The sequence below is a fragment of the Protopterus annectens genome, chromosome 1.part2 (genome assembly GCF_019279795.1).
Source record: "Protopterus annectens isolate FY-2018-M chromosome 1.part2, PAN1.0, whole genome shotgun sequence".
Classification (NCBI taxonomy): domain Eukaryota; kingdom Metazoa; phylum Chordata; order Ceratodontiformes; family Protopteridae; genus Protopterus; species Protopterus annectens.
In genome coordinates, this window is record NC_056727.1 from 486,115,773 (window position 1) to 486,130,003 (window position 14,231).

The 14,231-nt window shown below is 41.9% G+C and overlaps 1 protein-coding gene across 1 annotated transcript in view; it reads left to right on the top strand.

Moving 5' to 3' along the window:
* The window catches only part of ANAPC1 (anaphase promoting complex subunit 1), a 3,613,296-nt gene that overhangs the window by 1,845,939 nt on the left and 1,753,126 nt on the right, over positions 1 to 14,231 (top strand). Inside the window, exons 21-22 of the mRNA XM_044060160.1 lie at positions 6,694 to 6,730; positions 6,832 to 6,902. Of these exons, the coding sequence (XP_043916095.1) occupies positions 6,694 to 6,730; positions 6,832 to 6,902 (108 nt within the window). The remainder of the gene's footprint in view (positions 1 to 6,693; positions 6,731 to 6,831; positions 6,903 to 14,231) is intronic.

The following is a 14,231-nucleotide window of genomic DNA, read 5'->3' on the forward strand; positions in this document are numbered from 1 at the left end:
CTGATAAAGATGGACAATACTACATTCATGTGGTACATAAGCAAGGGGGCACACATTCCTACCCCCTCTGCAGGCAAGCCACGACTTTGTGGGACACAGCATTGACTTATCAAGTACATCTGCAAGCACAATACCTGCCAGGAAAGACAAATACTTTGGCAGACGAACTAAGCAGAAACCTCATGGATCCTCACAAGTGGAAACTGGACCCACAAATATTCAACATGATAACAGAGAAATGGGGATGCCCAGACATAGATCTATTCACTTCCCCTCACAACTGCCAACTACAGAGATTCTACACTCGGACTTATCACAAGCAAGCATGGAAAGTGGACGCCCTTTCATTCAGCTGGAAAGCCCTTACAGTATATGCCTTCCCTCCTCTGCCTCTCCTCTCCAAGGTACTCCTAAAGGTCAGACAAGAGAAGCCAAAATGATACTGATTGCCCCAGACTGGCCATGCCAGCACTGGTACCCACTCCTAAAGAGCTTGTCTCAAGGCCCAGCCTGGACATTGCCTCTAATACCTGATTTGCTGACCCAACAGAACAATCAGATCCTGCACAGCCAACTCAGAACCCTAAATCTGGCTGCATGGCGGATAATGTAATCATTCAGAACACACCTCTCTCTAAAGCAGTTATGGATGTTATTTTGGAGGCCAGGAGGCCCAGCACCAGAAAATCTTATGCAGAGAAATGGAAGAGATTCTGTGCTTGGAACCAAGCGCAGGGAAATGACTCGCTTGAACCAAATATTCCTCAGATTTTGCAATACCTAACTGAGATGCTGGGCAAAGGCCTATGCTTCTCATCAATTAAGATCCATGCCTCTGCCATTTCAGCACATTACAATACGGAACCACCTATTTTTTCTCATCCACTGCTAAGACAGTTTCTCAGAGGGGCCAAAAACATAAGGCCTCCAAGGAGAGCTCCATTTCCTACATGGGACCTCAATTTTGTCTTGGAAAAGCTCACTCTGCCTCCTTTTGAGCCTGCCAATACAGCAGAGATAAAATACTTGTCATGGAAAACTGCTCTTCTCCTAGCAATAACTTCAGCAAGAAGAGTCTCAGAGTTACAGGCACTAATGGCTGTGGAACCTTTTATTATTTTCCATCAGGACAGGGTTTCCCTAAGGACAAACCCGACATTTATGCCTAAGGATGTGTCCAGCGTGGCTCTTAACCAAACCATACATTTGCCTACCTTTTATCCAAACCCACAGAATAAGGGGGAGAGACGTCTGCATACTTTGGACATACACAGACAGCTACGCTTTTACTTGGACAAGACTAAAGCCTTCAGAAAGACTGAGCAACTCTTAGTGGCATATGCTGCAGGTTCCCAAGGAAAAGCCATTTCAAAACAGACTATTTCAAAATGGGTAGGCCACTGCATTCCTTTCTGCTATTCTCAACATGGCAAATCAGTGCCCAAGGGCATTAGGCCACATTCTACCAGAGCAGCAGCCACTTCAGCAGCCTTCCTCAGAGGAGTACCAACCAAGGATATTTTGGAGGCTGCAACATGGACTTCAGTGCACACTTTTACAAAGCACTACCATTTACCGCTCTACTCTAAATCCAGAACAGGCTTTGCCACTGCAGTTCTGCAGGGTCTCATAGCCACTCTAAACTCTATTTAGGCCCAGCCGCCCAACCTCAGCTTTGGGATTCTACCCAAGTGTAATGACTGCAACAGTGAAACACGATGAAAGTAGTACAGTTGTGTACCTACCATAAATGTAGATGTTCGAGTGTATTCACTGTTGCAGTCCGGGTTACCCTCCCACCATCCCCCCTTTTCTTTGCTGGGACTCATCTGTACATATCTATTCTATACAACCTATGTGATGTATTTGCTTGTAGTTGAAGGTTATGTGCATGCTTTTTTATGATCATAATTTTTACAGCCTACCCTTTTGGGGGCACTTGACATCTGGGGCAAGAAAAACTGAAGAAAATGGCGTCGGCTGCATCTTTTATACCCCTGGCGCACTGATGTCGGGGAAGAGGCAACAGCAACCGACGCCGGACCAGGACTTTGGAATTCAGGCTGACTGAGGGTAGCCTGCCAGCAGGATAACCCAAGTGTAATGAGTGCAACAGTGAATACACTCGAACCTCTACATTTATGGTAGGTACACAACTGTACTTTCCTCATTAGAACGGAAAACTGATGTCTCCCTGTTGCTAAGTTCCATACATTATGAAGGCAGTATCCTCGCACAACTGTACCTTTCATCTGTGATCTAACATGATACAAAGTTAAGTTTTGTGACCTACAAAATTTTTATAAAGGTTAATGCTCACCTTTTCTTGAAAGGTGTAAAGGCATTCCTAAACATAAAACTTCCATATTATCTCTTTACCTTCTGTCACATCCTTTACCTACAGACTACTGTTGATCCTGTCTCAGATCTTATAGTTATGCTTTCCTCCACAACATTTCAATATCTTGCTCTGACTACCACCCCTGCATGCACACACAAATGCATATGTACTCTTAACAGTCAGACTTGTGAAGGAAAACCACCTTTGCAGGGTACTCCCCAAAGTGAAATATTTCTGCATGGATTCCTTCCAGTTTCATTCATATCCTTATCATGTACATTTGTGCAGCTGTGCTACCTCAGTGAAGAGTAATGTCAGCATTTTGGAAAGAACGTAGTATTGTGCCTCTCTGCATAAGAATGGTCAGTGATATTTTCTGACAAATTACAAACCCATATCACCCCTCATGTCCAGAGTTCTTGAGACATTTTTTAATACTCTGCTTTCAGACTGCTTGCACCACAGCAGTGTTATTTCTGACACACAGCTCTGTTTGTGCATAGGAGGTTGTAGTCTGAAATCTGTTGTATTAAAGGCAACATTTGCAGGCATCTTTACCATCTTTATACAGCTGCCATATTCACATATCTGTCAGAAGTATTCAGCAATTTTTGTATAGCCACTGATACTATGGGTTTCTATCCTTTGGATTCAGATGACTGCCTTTTCCAGTCCAAATCATGTGTCACTTGACAGCCTTGATGGTCAGGTCTGGAATTATTGTTCTCTCAGTTTAGGCAAATGATGCAGAGCTGCAATGGTAAGTGAGATATGCATTTTGCAGACATAGATTCAAAGGATAGTACTAGGTTATCTACCCTTATGGGACATTTTAAACCTAGCCAAATTTCAGAAAGTTAAGAATCAAACCCTGTACCTTGTGACTGTGAGGGAAGTACCTTAACCATTATGCCAACCCCTAATCTTGCTCATTTTATTCCACTTCCTTATATACAGTCTAAATTGAGCCTGTTGCAACCACTCGTTTTACATGTCAGAATGTCATTTCTGATGCATGGCTGTAAAGTTTGCCTACGACAAATAGTATTTTATGCATCTCTATTAACTCTTGTTTCCTAATTACTGTTTCTGTAGGTAGGTGGCTTGTTTGCACCATAGACCAGGATTTGACACCATCATATCACAAATAATTTCTGTATTTCTGGTAAAATTTCAGGGATAACATTATTTTACCCCAAATATCAGATTTAAGTTAGCATCTTCCATTCTCCTCCTTATCTGCTCTTAAAAGTAATGACTATTCTCTCAAGATGACCTAGACTTAATACTGCTTCTAACCAGCTTGCCAAATTAGTAGAAGATCAGTCCCGTAAGTCACATCATTGCACAGCTTCTGCCCTTTTGAGGTGGTTCTCTCTTCCATGTAGACTTTATTTAAGCAGTCTTTTTTTTTTTTATAAACATTGTCTACAACCGAGCCACCACCACTTTAGGTCTTTGCTTACCTCACACAAACTCATCCATCTAGAGCTAGATCCAGCAGAAGGCAACCTAGGAAGTCACCTAGAGCCCCTTGAAGGCTAGGGGGCCCAAAAACAGGGGTGTATATATATATATATATATATATATATATATATATATATATATTTTTTTTTTTTTTTCCTGCAACATTTCTTTCTTTCTTTTTTTTTTTTTTTTTTTTTTTTAATTTGGATTGCAATCCGATGATTTTGAACCATTGTGTACACTGCGCATGTCTCGTTGTGCTTGGAACATTTTCATGGGTATTGGTGGTTAGCTTGGTTTCTTCCAATCTGTTTGGAGTGTGGGGACACATTTCTAGTAGAGATGTTTTTTTTTTCCTCCCCCAGACATTAGAGTAAGGACCACTAAAAAGGTGCATTGGTCTAACCCCCCCCCTCCCCGTCTGAACTGACTTAATAGTTTAGTTGGTGCAGTAGCAGGTTTAGCAGTCTGTTAAACCACGCTTTATTTATTTTATGCTGTAGTGAATCCTGATTGAAGTCCGCACTCATCACGACCCCTCCTGAAGAGTGTTAAAAAATAAGAGTTCAGTGTCAGCCAGGTTGCCTGCTGCATCAACTCCCTGTCCCAACTTTGAGTTTGCCAGCCCCCCCAGATGAGTGGAACATTCAATGGATGTTACTGACCGAATATGAACATAGTAAGGTAAGTCACTCACTATGGTGGGAGAGTAGTGACTTGGCCGGTTTGTCATTGTGTGTGTGTGTGTGTGTGTGTGTGTGTGTGTGTGTGTGTGTGTGTGTGTGTGTGTGTTTGAGAATGGTCAATAAGGAGGAAGGGCTGCAAGAGAGCACATGGTGGGTGTTCATCAACTGTCCATGGTTTTTGCAGGATTGGAAGTCTGCTAACAATACAGATTTGTGTTTTAGACTTGAGATCCTTCATAAAAAAACGTGCTAACACTTATCCTGGTATTCTAGCAGTTTTTAATTTAATAAGAGTAGTAGTTAAAGTTTGTCTCCATTTTTGGGCCTTTGTCCCGCCATTATTTTAGACATTGTCCAGATTTCTTGCACTAAGAAGTTGAGTAGTGAATTGGTTGGTTTGTCATTGTGTGTGTGTATGTATAAGTAAGAGGAAGGTAGGGTGCATAGCACTCAACTGTCCTGATTTTCAACTAATGTCCATTTCTCATAAAATGTAGTTTTCTGGCAAATTACTGAGAAATGAGCTTCAAGGGAAGAGATGTTTACTGCTGCTCATGCTAAGTCTGTTTACAATGTGCAACTGTTTTGTTTAGCAAATGGTAACACTATTGTTATATAGAATATAAAAGCAGTAGCACAACAGGTAACATACTTGCTTTTTGATGCTGAAGGCTGTAGGTTCTACTTCCACAGCATGTAAATGGCTTGCTGATAAACTGTGTTGTATTTTAAGGGGGTGCTCCAGCCCTAAGTATGTCCTCCTGTAGATGAGATGTCTAGTAACCATGAAGCTGTTTTCAGTTTGCCATCCATCCCCTATTGCAATATTACCAGCTTGCCATTTTTTTTTTTAATGTAACCTAGGGAATTTATTCTTCAAGGGCAACAGGCATTGAATTTATAGATGAAACACTAAAATAATAAAGTTGTTTGCTAGCAGCGACCTCTTCATTAGTTACAGATCTCTCTAATGTGAAATTATTCAGATGACTTTTACTTCTGCAGAGATTGTGCATATTTACTGATATTTGTGGATTGTAATGGCATGTTTGAGTGGCCTTGTATGGTTGAAATGTTCTGAATTGGGCAGTTTTGTCCTTATTGGCGCATATATTTTGTTTCATTGCTTACTGGAAAACTGTGTAAAACTATACATTTAAAACACGTTCTAACAAGTGGTGCTGTATTATACAATCAGGAAGGTGAATCAAAGAACTCTTCCATGTTTGCATGTTCCTAAAAATGTGTGCAAGTGGCCTGTGATTTGAAAATAGCCCAAAGGTAAACTTAATCCGACACTGGCCAAATGCATTTTCTTTGAATGTGAGTTTCAAAGCTGTTTCAGTGAATGTGAGTTTCAAAGGCAGAGAGGTTTTTAATTCTAAGTTTGAGTTGGTTTTCATTGTGAGTCTTTGTTTAGCAAATGTCTATCAATGTTTGCGCTATAAAATTGGAAATAAAAGTTTTAAATTAAATCCAAATATCTGTAATGATTGTAGAAGTAAAGCAGGAAACAGTATACACACAGGGTTTTGAACAGTGTTATGGTAACTGGGGAGAAATAGCCAAGTAATGGGACACTGGAATGACTGCATGGGGAGTATGGGGTCTGAGTATGAGGGTGCCCTGATTCATTACCCTGCCTAGGGCCCCATTTGACCTTGATCCGAGTCTGCATCTGTCATCCTAGGGTGTCCATTTTACACATACTTAAATGTCCCCACGTAAGGCTTAGATTGAAGGGTGCATCCTTCAGAATCACATTCCTACATAGATGGCATTATCTTCATGTTGAAGAAACAGTCACATTCACTAACTTTTCCTAAATGTAACCTAAATAGTCTGTTACATTTTTAAAGTTCATTTTCATTACCACTAACCCCATCAAAACACAGTACCATCCCATTACTTTTTGTATTTAATGCAGCCAGTAATCTGTTACTAAAAGAAGTCTCTCAGGAATTACAGTGCATTAATTGTTGCAATTTCTACATTGTGTCATTGCATGTACTAGGCAGCATATACAAGTATATTTCAGCTCTAGCATATTTTAGAACTGATGAGTGTATGTGTGCCCTAAAACTGAGCAGGCAGTTATATGCACCTCATGTTTTGATTCCTTATGTTATTTTTGTGAGTTTACTGCCCCTAATGACTATGCTGTTTAAATATTACTAACTCTAAAATGGTCTTCAACAGGTCAAAGGAAACAACAAGTGGAACAAGATACTAGAAGGTAAACTATATTTAAGTTTTCATTTACTTGTATTTGTTTATAATTCTGGTTTGATTTTCATGTTATGATTATAATTTCTCTCTTGAATCTTATCTTATTAGGTGTAGCCTCAGACTAGAATTGTCTGCTTCAAGTTTAGCTGAAAAATTGATAATTTGGCTTACAGATACAGGTGAGTGTTCCGACTTGTTATGGTTTAATAATCTCATGTGTTAAGTGCCTAGAACAATAAAATATGTGTACATGTCATAGGTTCATAGGCTTGGTAAACAAACTAAAGGGTTGTCCGCCATCAAGGAACATGATGCCCTGAATCCCATGTTGTTGTAACTTGCTGGTGCCCATCTAAGTATTCATTCCCTTTCTGGAGATGTGACTTGACGGGATGAGTTTAAATGAGGGAGGCAGTTTGTTCCTTAGGCATGTCAGTGTGTGATATTAAATTATCACATTTTGTGGTATGGTTGATATTTTTTATTGGGGTGGAGTATCTTCTTGCGTTCAGGTCACTGGAAGGGCTATTCTAAGCAAAGGGTTTCAGAGAAAAAGGGCCCCTTTAATGCTTTGTTTTTGAGGTGCAGGTATCCCTTAAGGAGGCAGTGAGATGCGAGAGTGTGTGTGTTCCTGTAGTGTTTTGTTTTAATGCAAGCCTTGAAGCCCTTTGATTCTATTTATTTGGAATCCGTACCTTTTCCATTTGCACTAGGTGGCATGTGAGTAGGTTACAGAATAGGTACGTTATTCTTTAACTGGTCTGATAAGAGCTGTAAAAAGGAGGACAGTCACTTCTCTGTTATGACTCCTCACCTCTGAAAGGATCAGGTGGGCAGGTCCGTATGCTTTGCAGATGGTAATGGCTGTATTGGTATCAGATGAAAAGTCAACATCCTCAGTATCATTTACTGTGCTGCCGACTACTAGCTGCTGCTCATTATTAGTGTTATAATACTGTTGGGAAGGGTTGCCAGATATCAGAATGCTACATTTTTTGACACTGAAGCCATGGTCTTTTCTGCTGCACTATTATTGTGCAATTTTGAGTTTAGTTTGAAGAGAGGTGGTATCAGTACTATTGAGGACAATGATCCCAAGTTTGCCATCATCTGCATAGTTGATAAGTCAGGCAGTAGAGTCAGTTCTGAAATATAAGAAAAAGTTGCTAAAAAGAAATTGACCCAGGAGAGATCCATGAAGGGACTTCATTGGTGGCAGGAGCTGTGTGGGTAAGAGTCCTATTTTATTTTTTTAGGTGCTTTTACCACCATGCCTGCTGACCGTCAAACCCCCACCACCACCACCACCATGAGCCAAGCCCATTCATTCTTCTGTACTGGGTGTTGCCCATTGGAGGGTGATAGGTTGTGTGATGATGGTTTGTGCCCTGACTGGCATCCCATCTGTGATGACTGTTTATGCAACCTTACCCTACCCCTGGTGGCTGATGTGAGCACATTCATTACACCTGGTCTGTCTTATGCCATCGTCCTACATTTGCATGCCCTCATATGCATACCTGCAAGGGCTATTGGGAATGGCTTGAGGTCACCAAGCCTACATCCTTCTGTCCCATGGCCATCAGTAACATGCAAGCCTTCACTTACATGGGAACAGGATGAGGAACTGAGACTAGTGTCCCACCTCAGAATGGGCAAGATAATATTAACTGCTCACTTCCAACCTGCCCAACTGGTTCTTCCAGTACCCAAGCTTCTATTCAGGTTGCTGTATGTTCATAGGTAGTTAGTAGGCATGTAGTCTAAGAGACCAGTGAGGTAGCAGTGCCACAGAGCACTGTTCGGTTGCATACTTTTCTAAGAGTTGCACAATAAGCAAGTGGAGACTTAGGGAGTGGCTGATAACCTTAATCTTGTGAGCTAACTCACAAACCTAGACTGGTCATCTGTGTTAGAATCAGGGTTTATTCCTGTGCATCAGGGGACCAAACTGGGATGCTTGTTTTTTTACTTGTTGTGTATTACCATATAGTTAGTGGTTGACCCAAGTTATTTCAGTTTTAATTACCTTTAGATCTGATTTAATTAACATAGGTTCATAGATTATCTCAATTAGTTATGAAATGCCTTAACTGGATTGAGGTAAGCTGCATGGACAGATAAAGCTTCTTTGAGGGCAACATTCACACACTCAAAAACATTTAGGATATAAGATCTGCTTTTGACAAAACCATAATGAGTTCGTTTTTGGAGAAGGAGGTTTCCCCGTGTCTGTCTGAAAAGTATGACTCTTGTCACCTTCCACAGTATGTTTCTGAGTCTGATCTGTCTGTAGTAATTGGGGAAGTCCGAGCAGTATAGGTTCATTTGAAGACAGAAATAGGAGTCATTCAACACAATTTACAGCTAAGGTAATGCATATTCCTAAATGCCAGTGTGTGAGTTTGTGTGGCGGGGTGAAGGGATTCTATATGTATTACTAAATGTAAATATATATTTAATACCTCACGAAACTTCCAAACAAACAAGTGAAAAATAGCCATAAAAAGGCAAAATAATAAAAAAATGAACGGCTAAAAATACAAAATGACTTTATTACATAAAACTCCAACTGGTAAGTGCTTTCAATTCCCTTCATGGAACTTCTTCAGACCAAGTTGTATAATGAATAAACTTATTTAAATACTTAATAACAATAACATGTGATGCAGAAGATGAACTGGATTGGAGAGAGTATTGCTGGCAAATCAGGCTGAATGCATGTGTATACCCTGGTTTAAATGATAGGGAAAACTTTAAAGTTGTTCTTAGAAGGAACGGGTTAAGACATTAAGTGCTTAGGGTCACATGTTATTGTTATTAAGTAAAGTTGAAAGAAAAAACTAATTAATATTGAAAGGTTTGATTCCTTCTGCCTTTGGAGAGGCCATATCTGCTCAGGACAAGAGTAATCAATCCTAAAAACAAAGCTTTGGAACCATGAGTAGCTGTGACCATAATCGTTTATTTCGCAAGTAAACCTTTGCAGTAAAAAAGCTGCTTCCTCATGCATGCCTACTTGCGAAATAAACAATTACAGTTATAGCTACTTGTGGTTCCAGAGCTTTGTTTTTAGGATTGTTTTTGCTTTTTTTGCTTCTGGATCCGTGCCCTAGATATTTCTGTTGTACAGGACAAGAGTAAAATGCATGTTTCTTCCCTTTCTTCTTCATCCTCTGTGGAGAAGGGCAAAAAGAGAAGTTTGTTGGTAACAATGTCTCCTTCGGAACTGAAACCTAAGAAGCCTAAATCCTCAGCTCCTAAAACTTCCTCGGAACTGATGGACTCCGCCTCTAAGACTTTGGTACTGGGAAAATCACTGGCACCAACCACTATTCCTGATTCAAAACGCTTGATGCCAAAGGCTTCTGCACAAGAAATATTGCTTCCTGGCTCTTCATTGATGCTGAGTACATTGGGGCAGAGAATGGATATAGCGCAAAAGGATGTTTTACCCAGGACTAGTTACTCCCTATCTATTGACCCCTTTGTGGGTGAGTTACCCGAAGTTTTCCTTCAAAGGCCTAAATCATCCTCTCTAATGTCAGTCCTTTCTACCAGAAGTCTTACAGAAGTCGACATGGAGAGACTGGTGGATACATTTTTGTGGGCGAGAGGTTTTACAGGACTTTGGCCTCTATGGGCTCAGGAGCTGAACTTCATTCACCTCTTTAACTATTCCTCCTCTGAGGCATCAGAGTCCACAGCTCATAGTCATTCAGCGCCACTTGTGTCTGTTTCAGAGATCTCTCTCACTTTGAAAACAGTTATTGCCCTGAGTTCTTCAGTTCTTTTGGATCCAGATACCTCTCGGGGCCATATCTGCCCTGTAGACTCCGAGGGGCAGGTGTCGACTCCAGTTTTTTCAAAGCTGTCCCTGCTTCTGGGGCATCATCATGGTTCAGTTCGGCTCCGGTTTCTGTCTCAGGGGCTGTTTCTTCGGAGCAGGGAGTGACTGTCTCGGGGGCTGTTTCTTTGGAGCGAGGAGTGACCACAGTTCCAAGGCAGTCTACCTCAGTTCCAGGCTCCCTTCCCTCTTTGGGAGGGGGGAGGGCTGGCAGCCATCAAGGCAGTGAAGAGGGCCTTGTCTCTGGTTCCTTCCTTTTCAAAGCAGATACCTTCCTCATGCCCAGTTATTCAACTTGTGTCTCCACTGGGGCAGTGAGAACCAAAACCTCAGGAATCTCAGATACATATTCTGTCATCTTCTGATAACTCTCCAGACTATCCCCCCTGAGGAGGTTCCTCAGAAGAAGTGCAAGAGAAAGCTCTTAGATTCCCCACAGGAACTGGTCACATAAGACACTTATACTTAAGATTCATTATTGCCAAAAAGACAGGGGACTGGAGACCAATTTTGGATCTCAGCACGTTGAATAAGTCAGTTCAACAAATGAAATTCCGGATGGTCACAGTACATTCCATTGTTGTTTTTGGAAAAGAATGACTGGATGTGCTTGATAGTCTTCAGGATGCTTATTACTACATGAAAATGGACAAACGCTCCAGGAAGTTCCTCCACGTCTGGCTAGGAGCCAGTCTACCAATTCAGGGCGCTGCCATTTGGTCTCACCACAGCCCCCAGGATGTTCACCAAATGTATGGCAGTAGTAGCAGCTCACTTGTGACTGTGAGGATTCAGAGTGTTTCCATATTTGGACAACTGGCTCTTTACCACTCTGACCAGGCATTGATTGATAGAGGCAAGGGATTATGTTCTCAACACCTGTGCTTACCTAGAAATAACTGTAAATCACAAAAAATCTCAACTGTCTCCAACTCAGAGTTTAGAGTTTATAGGGGCAGTGCTGAGTACGATAACAGTAGCATCCCTTCCACAGTGAGACTTCAAAAATCATAACTCGGGTTCAGAAAATTCACAGCAGGAAGGTACCCGCTCAATTAATTTTACAGGCCCTAGGTTGTATGGCAGCAACAATAGCTCTAGTTCCCCTAGCCAGATATCACATGAGAATTCTACAATGGCAGCTGGCATCTCAATGGTCTATGCTATACCGACCCTATGTCGGACCAGATTCTGATCACTAATCATTGCAGGAAGGATCTAGCTTGGTGGATTCACTCTAAAGAAATTCTCCTGGACCCACCCCTTCATCCTTCCAGAACCCAAGGCCATAGTGATCACTGATGCATCCCAGATGGGGTGAGGGCCATTTTTCTGGGCAAGACTGTCCAAGGTACTTGGTCTCGCTTAGAGGCCAACTTTGCATATCAGTGTTCTGGAACTAAGAGCGATGCTTTTAACTTTGCAAGCCTCTCAAACAGTTCTTCCTGTAGGAACAATTGCCGTTCTTACATATTGTCTGTTTGTAGTTTGGTACATCAACAAACAAGGCGGAACCAAATCTTATCCCCTTTGTCAAGAAGCACTCAGAGTGTGGCAGTGGGCAATCTCCTCCAACAGCTTTCTGATAGCAACACACATTCCGAGGAGTTCCAGTGTGATAACAGACAAAGTGAGGTGATGTATTCTCCAGCTTCATGAGTGGTCTGTCAATCCAAAGGTGACAGAAAAAATTTTCCATCAATGGGGCCAGCCTTGCTGCGACCTGTTCACCTCTCCCCAAACAACAAGTGCAGCAACTACTTTGCCCTGATTCCCGCTCCGGGAAAATCACCAAGAGACGCTGTTTTTCACAATTGGCCCTCTCTAATTCCAAAATTCTTACAGAAAGCAGTCGGGTTGAAGAGCTGAGTAATCCTCATTGCTCCCTTTTGGCTCAACAGATATGGTTCCCCTTTCTTTGGCCTTATCTGATTCAACAACCTTGGACTCTGAACCTGTCTCCAGACCTTCTATCTCATCCAGGTGAGCTAGTTCATCTAGACATTCTGAACCTCAAGCTGACTGCATTGTTCCTCCAGTTCCATTAGTTGCCAGGCATCTTAATCTTTCTTCCCAGTACGCCAAATCCTCCTAGCTTCTCATAAGCCTTCCACCCATAAACTATATACTAGTAAATGGAAGAGATTTACAATCTGGGCTCGTGAAAGGGATATTGACCCCCTTTTCCACTTCTATTGATAATATTTTAGATTTCTTAACCTCTCTCTTCAGTGCAGGTGCTTCCCCTTCTACCATCAGAATATAACAAGCAGCAGTTTCATATTTCCATGATGGCTTGGAAGAATGTTCCTTGGCTTCTCATAGACTTTGTAAGTCATTTTTAAAAGGGACACTTTTGCTGAAACCTCCTTTCAAAGATCCTACTCCACCTTAGGACCTAAACCTAGTGTTGCAAACCATTGTACATTCTCCCTTTGAACCGTCTGAGTCTGTAATGGAAAACATTATTTTTGGTGGCAATAACCTGTGCTAGAAGAATTTCAGAAATTCAGGCTTTATCATGTAAAGGGCGGCCACGGTGGTGCATTGGTTAGCATTGCCACCTCACAGCAAGAGGTTATCCGGTTCGATTCTCGGCTAGGGTGCCTTCTGTGTGGAGTCTGCATGTCCTCTCTGTGGTCGCGTGGGTTTCCTCTGGGTGCTCTGGTTTCCTCCCACATCCCAAAGGCATGCAGTAGGTGGATTGGACACTCTAAATTGGCCCTAGGTGTGAGTGTGTGCGTGTGTGTGCCTTCTGTGGAAGGTTGGGTGCCGGGCTGGCAACCTGACACCATAAAACTCCACTGCCAATCATGAGCGGACAGATGATCCACTGTGGGGCGACCCTTAACTGGGATAAAAGCTGAAAGAAGAAGAAGGCTTTATCATGTAAACTACCTTATCTGATTTTTCACAAAGATAGTTTCCTTACAAAGAAATCCCACCTTTCTACCTAAAGTAGTGTCAGAGTCTAATATCAATCAGACTGTTAATTTGCTGGTATTTTTTCCAAACTTTTCAAACAGAGGTGAATACTGTTTGCATTTGCTAGATGTTCATAGACAATTACACTTTTAACTTCACCAGACTAAGGACATGAGAAATCTGACCAAGTATTTGTCTCCTTTTCAAGTGCTAGGTTTGGTAAACCAGTCAGCACGGTGAACTTAGCCAGGTGGCTCAAGGATTGTATTTCCTTTATCTATGACAAAAATAAAATTGCCTTGCCTAGGCCTGTGAAGGTAGAGCCTACAAGATCTGTAGCCATAGCCACTTCAGCAGTTTTTCAAACTAGAGCTTCAATGGATGATATATGTGCAGCAACTACTTGGGCTTCTCCCCATACCTTTATTACTCATTACAAATTGGATTTTGTCTCTAGAGGAAGAGCATCCTTTGGTTCAGTGGTGCTCAGGAATGTCCTGAGACCTCCCAAGGTGCACGGTTCACAGTTTCATAGGTGTGTACTAGGCTAATGGCCCTGGAGCCTTTACAAGCATAGCCCATAGGATTACTCTTGTATCGTGCCACCCGACATTAGTTCCCAGTGCCTCTGTGGAGTAGACCCACTGGAGTGACCCCCCCCCCAGGGGGAATTTTCTATTTCCCATCCACTCATCAAGATTTCTCTTGAAGAGGGCCAGTGAGGTGCTCTGTTTGA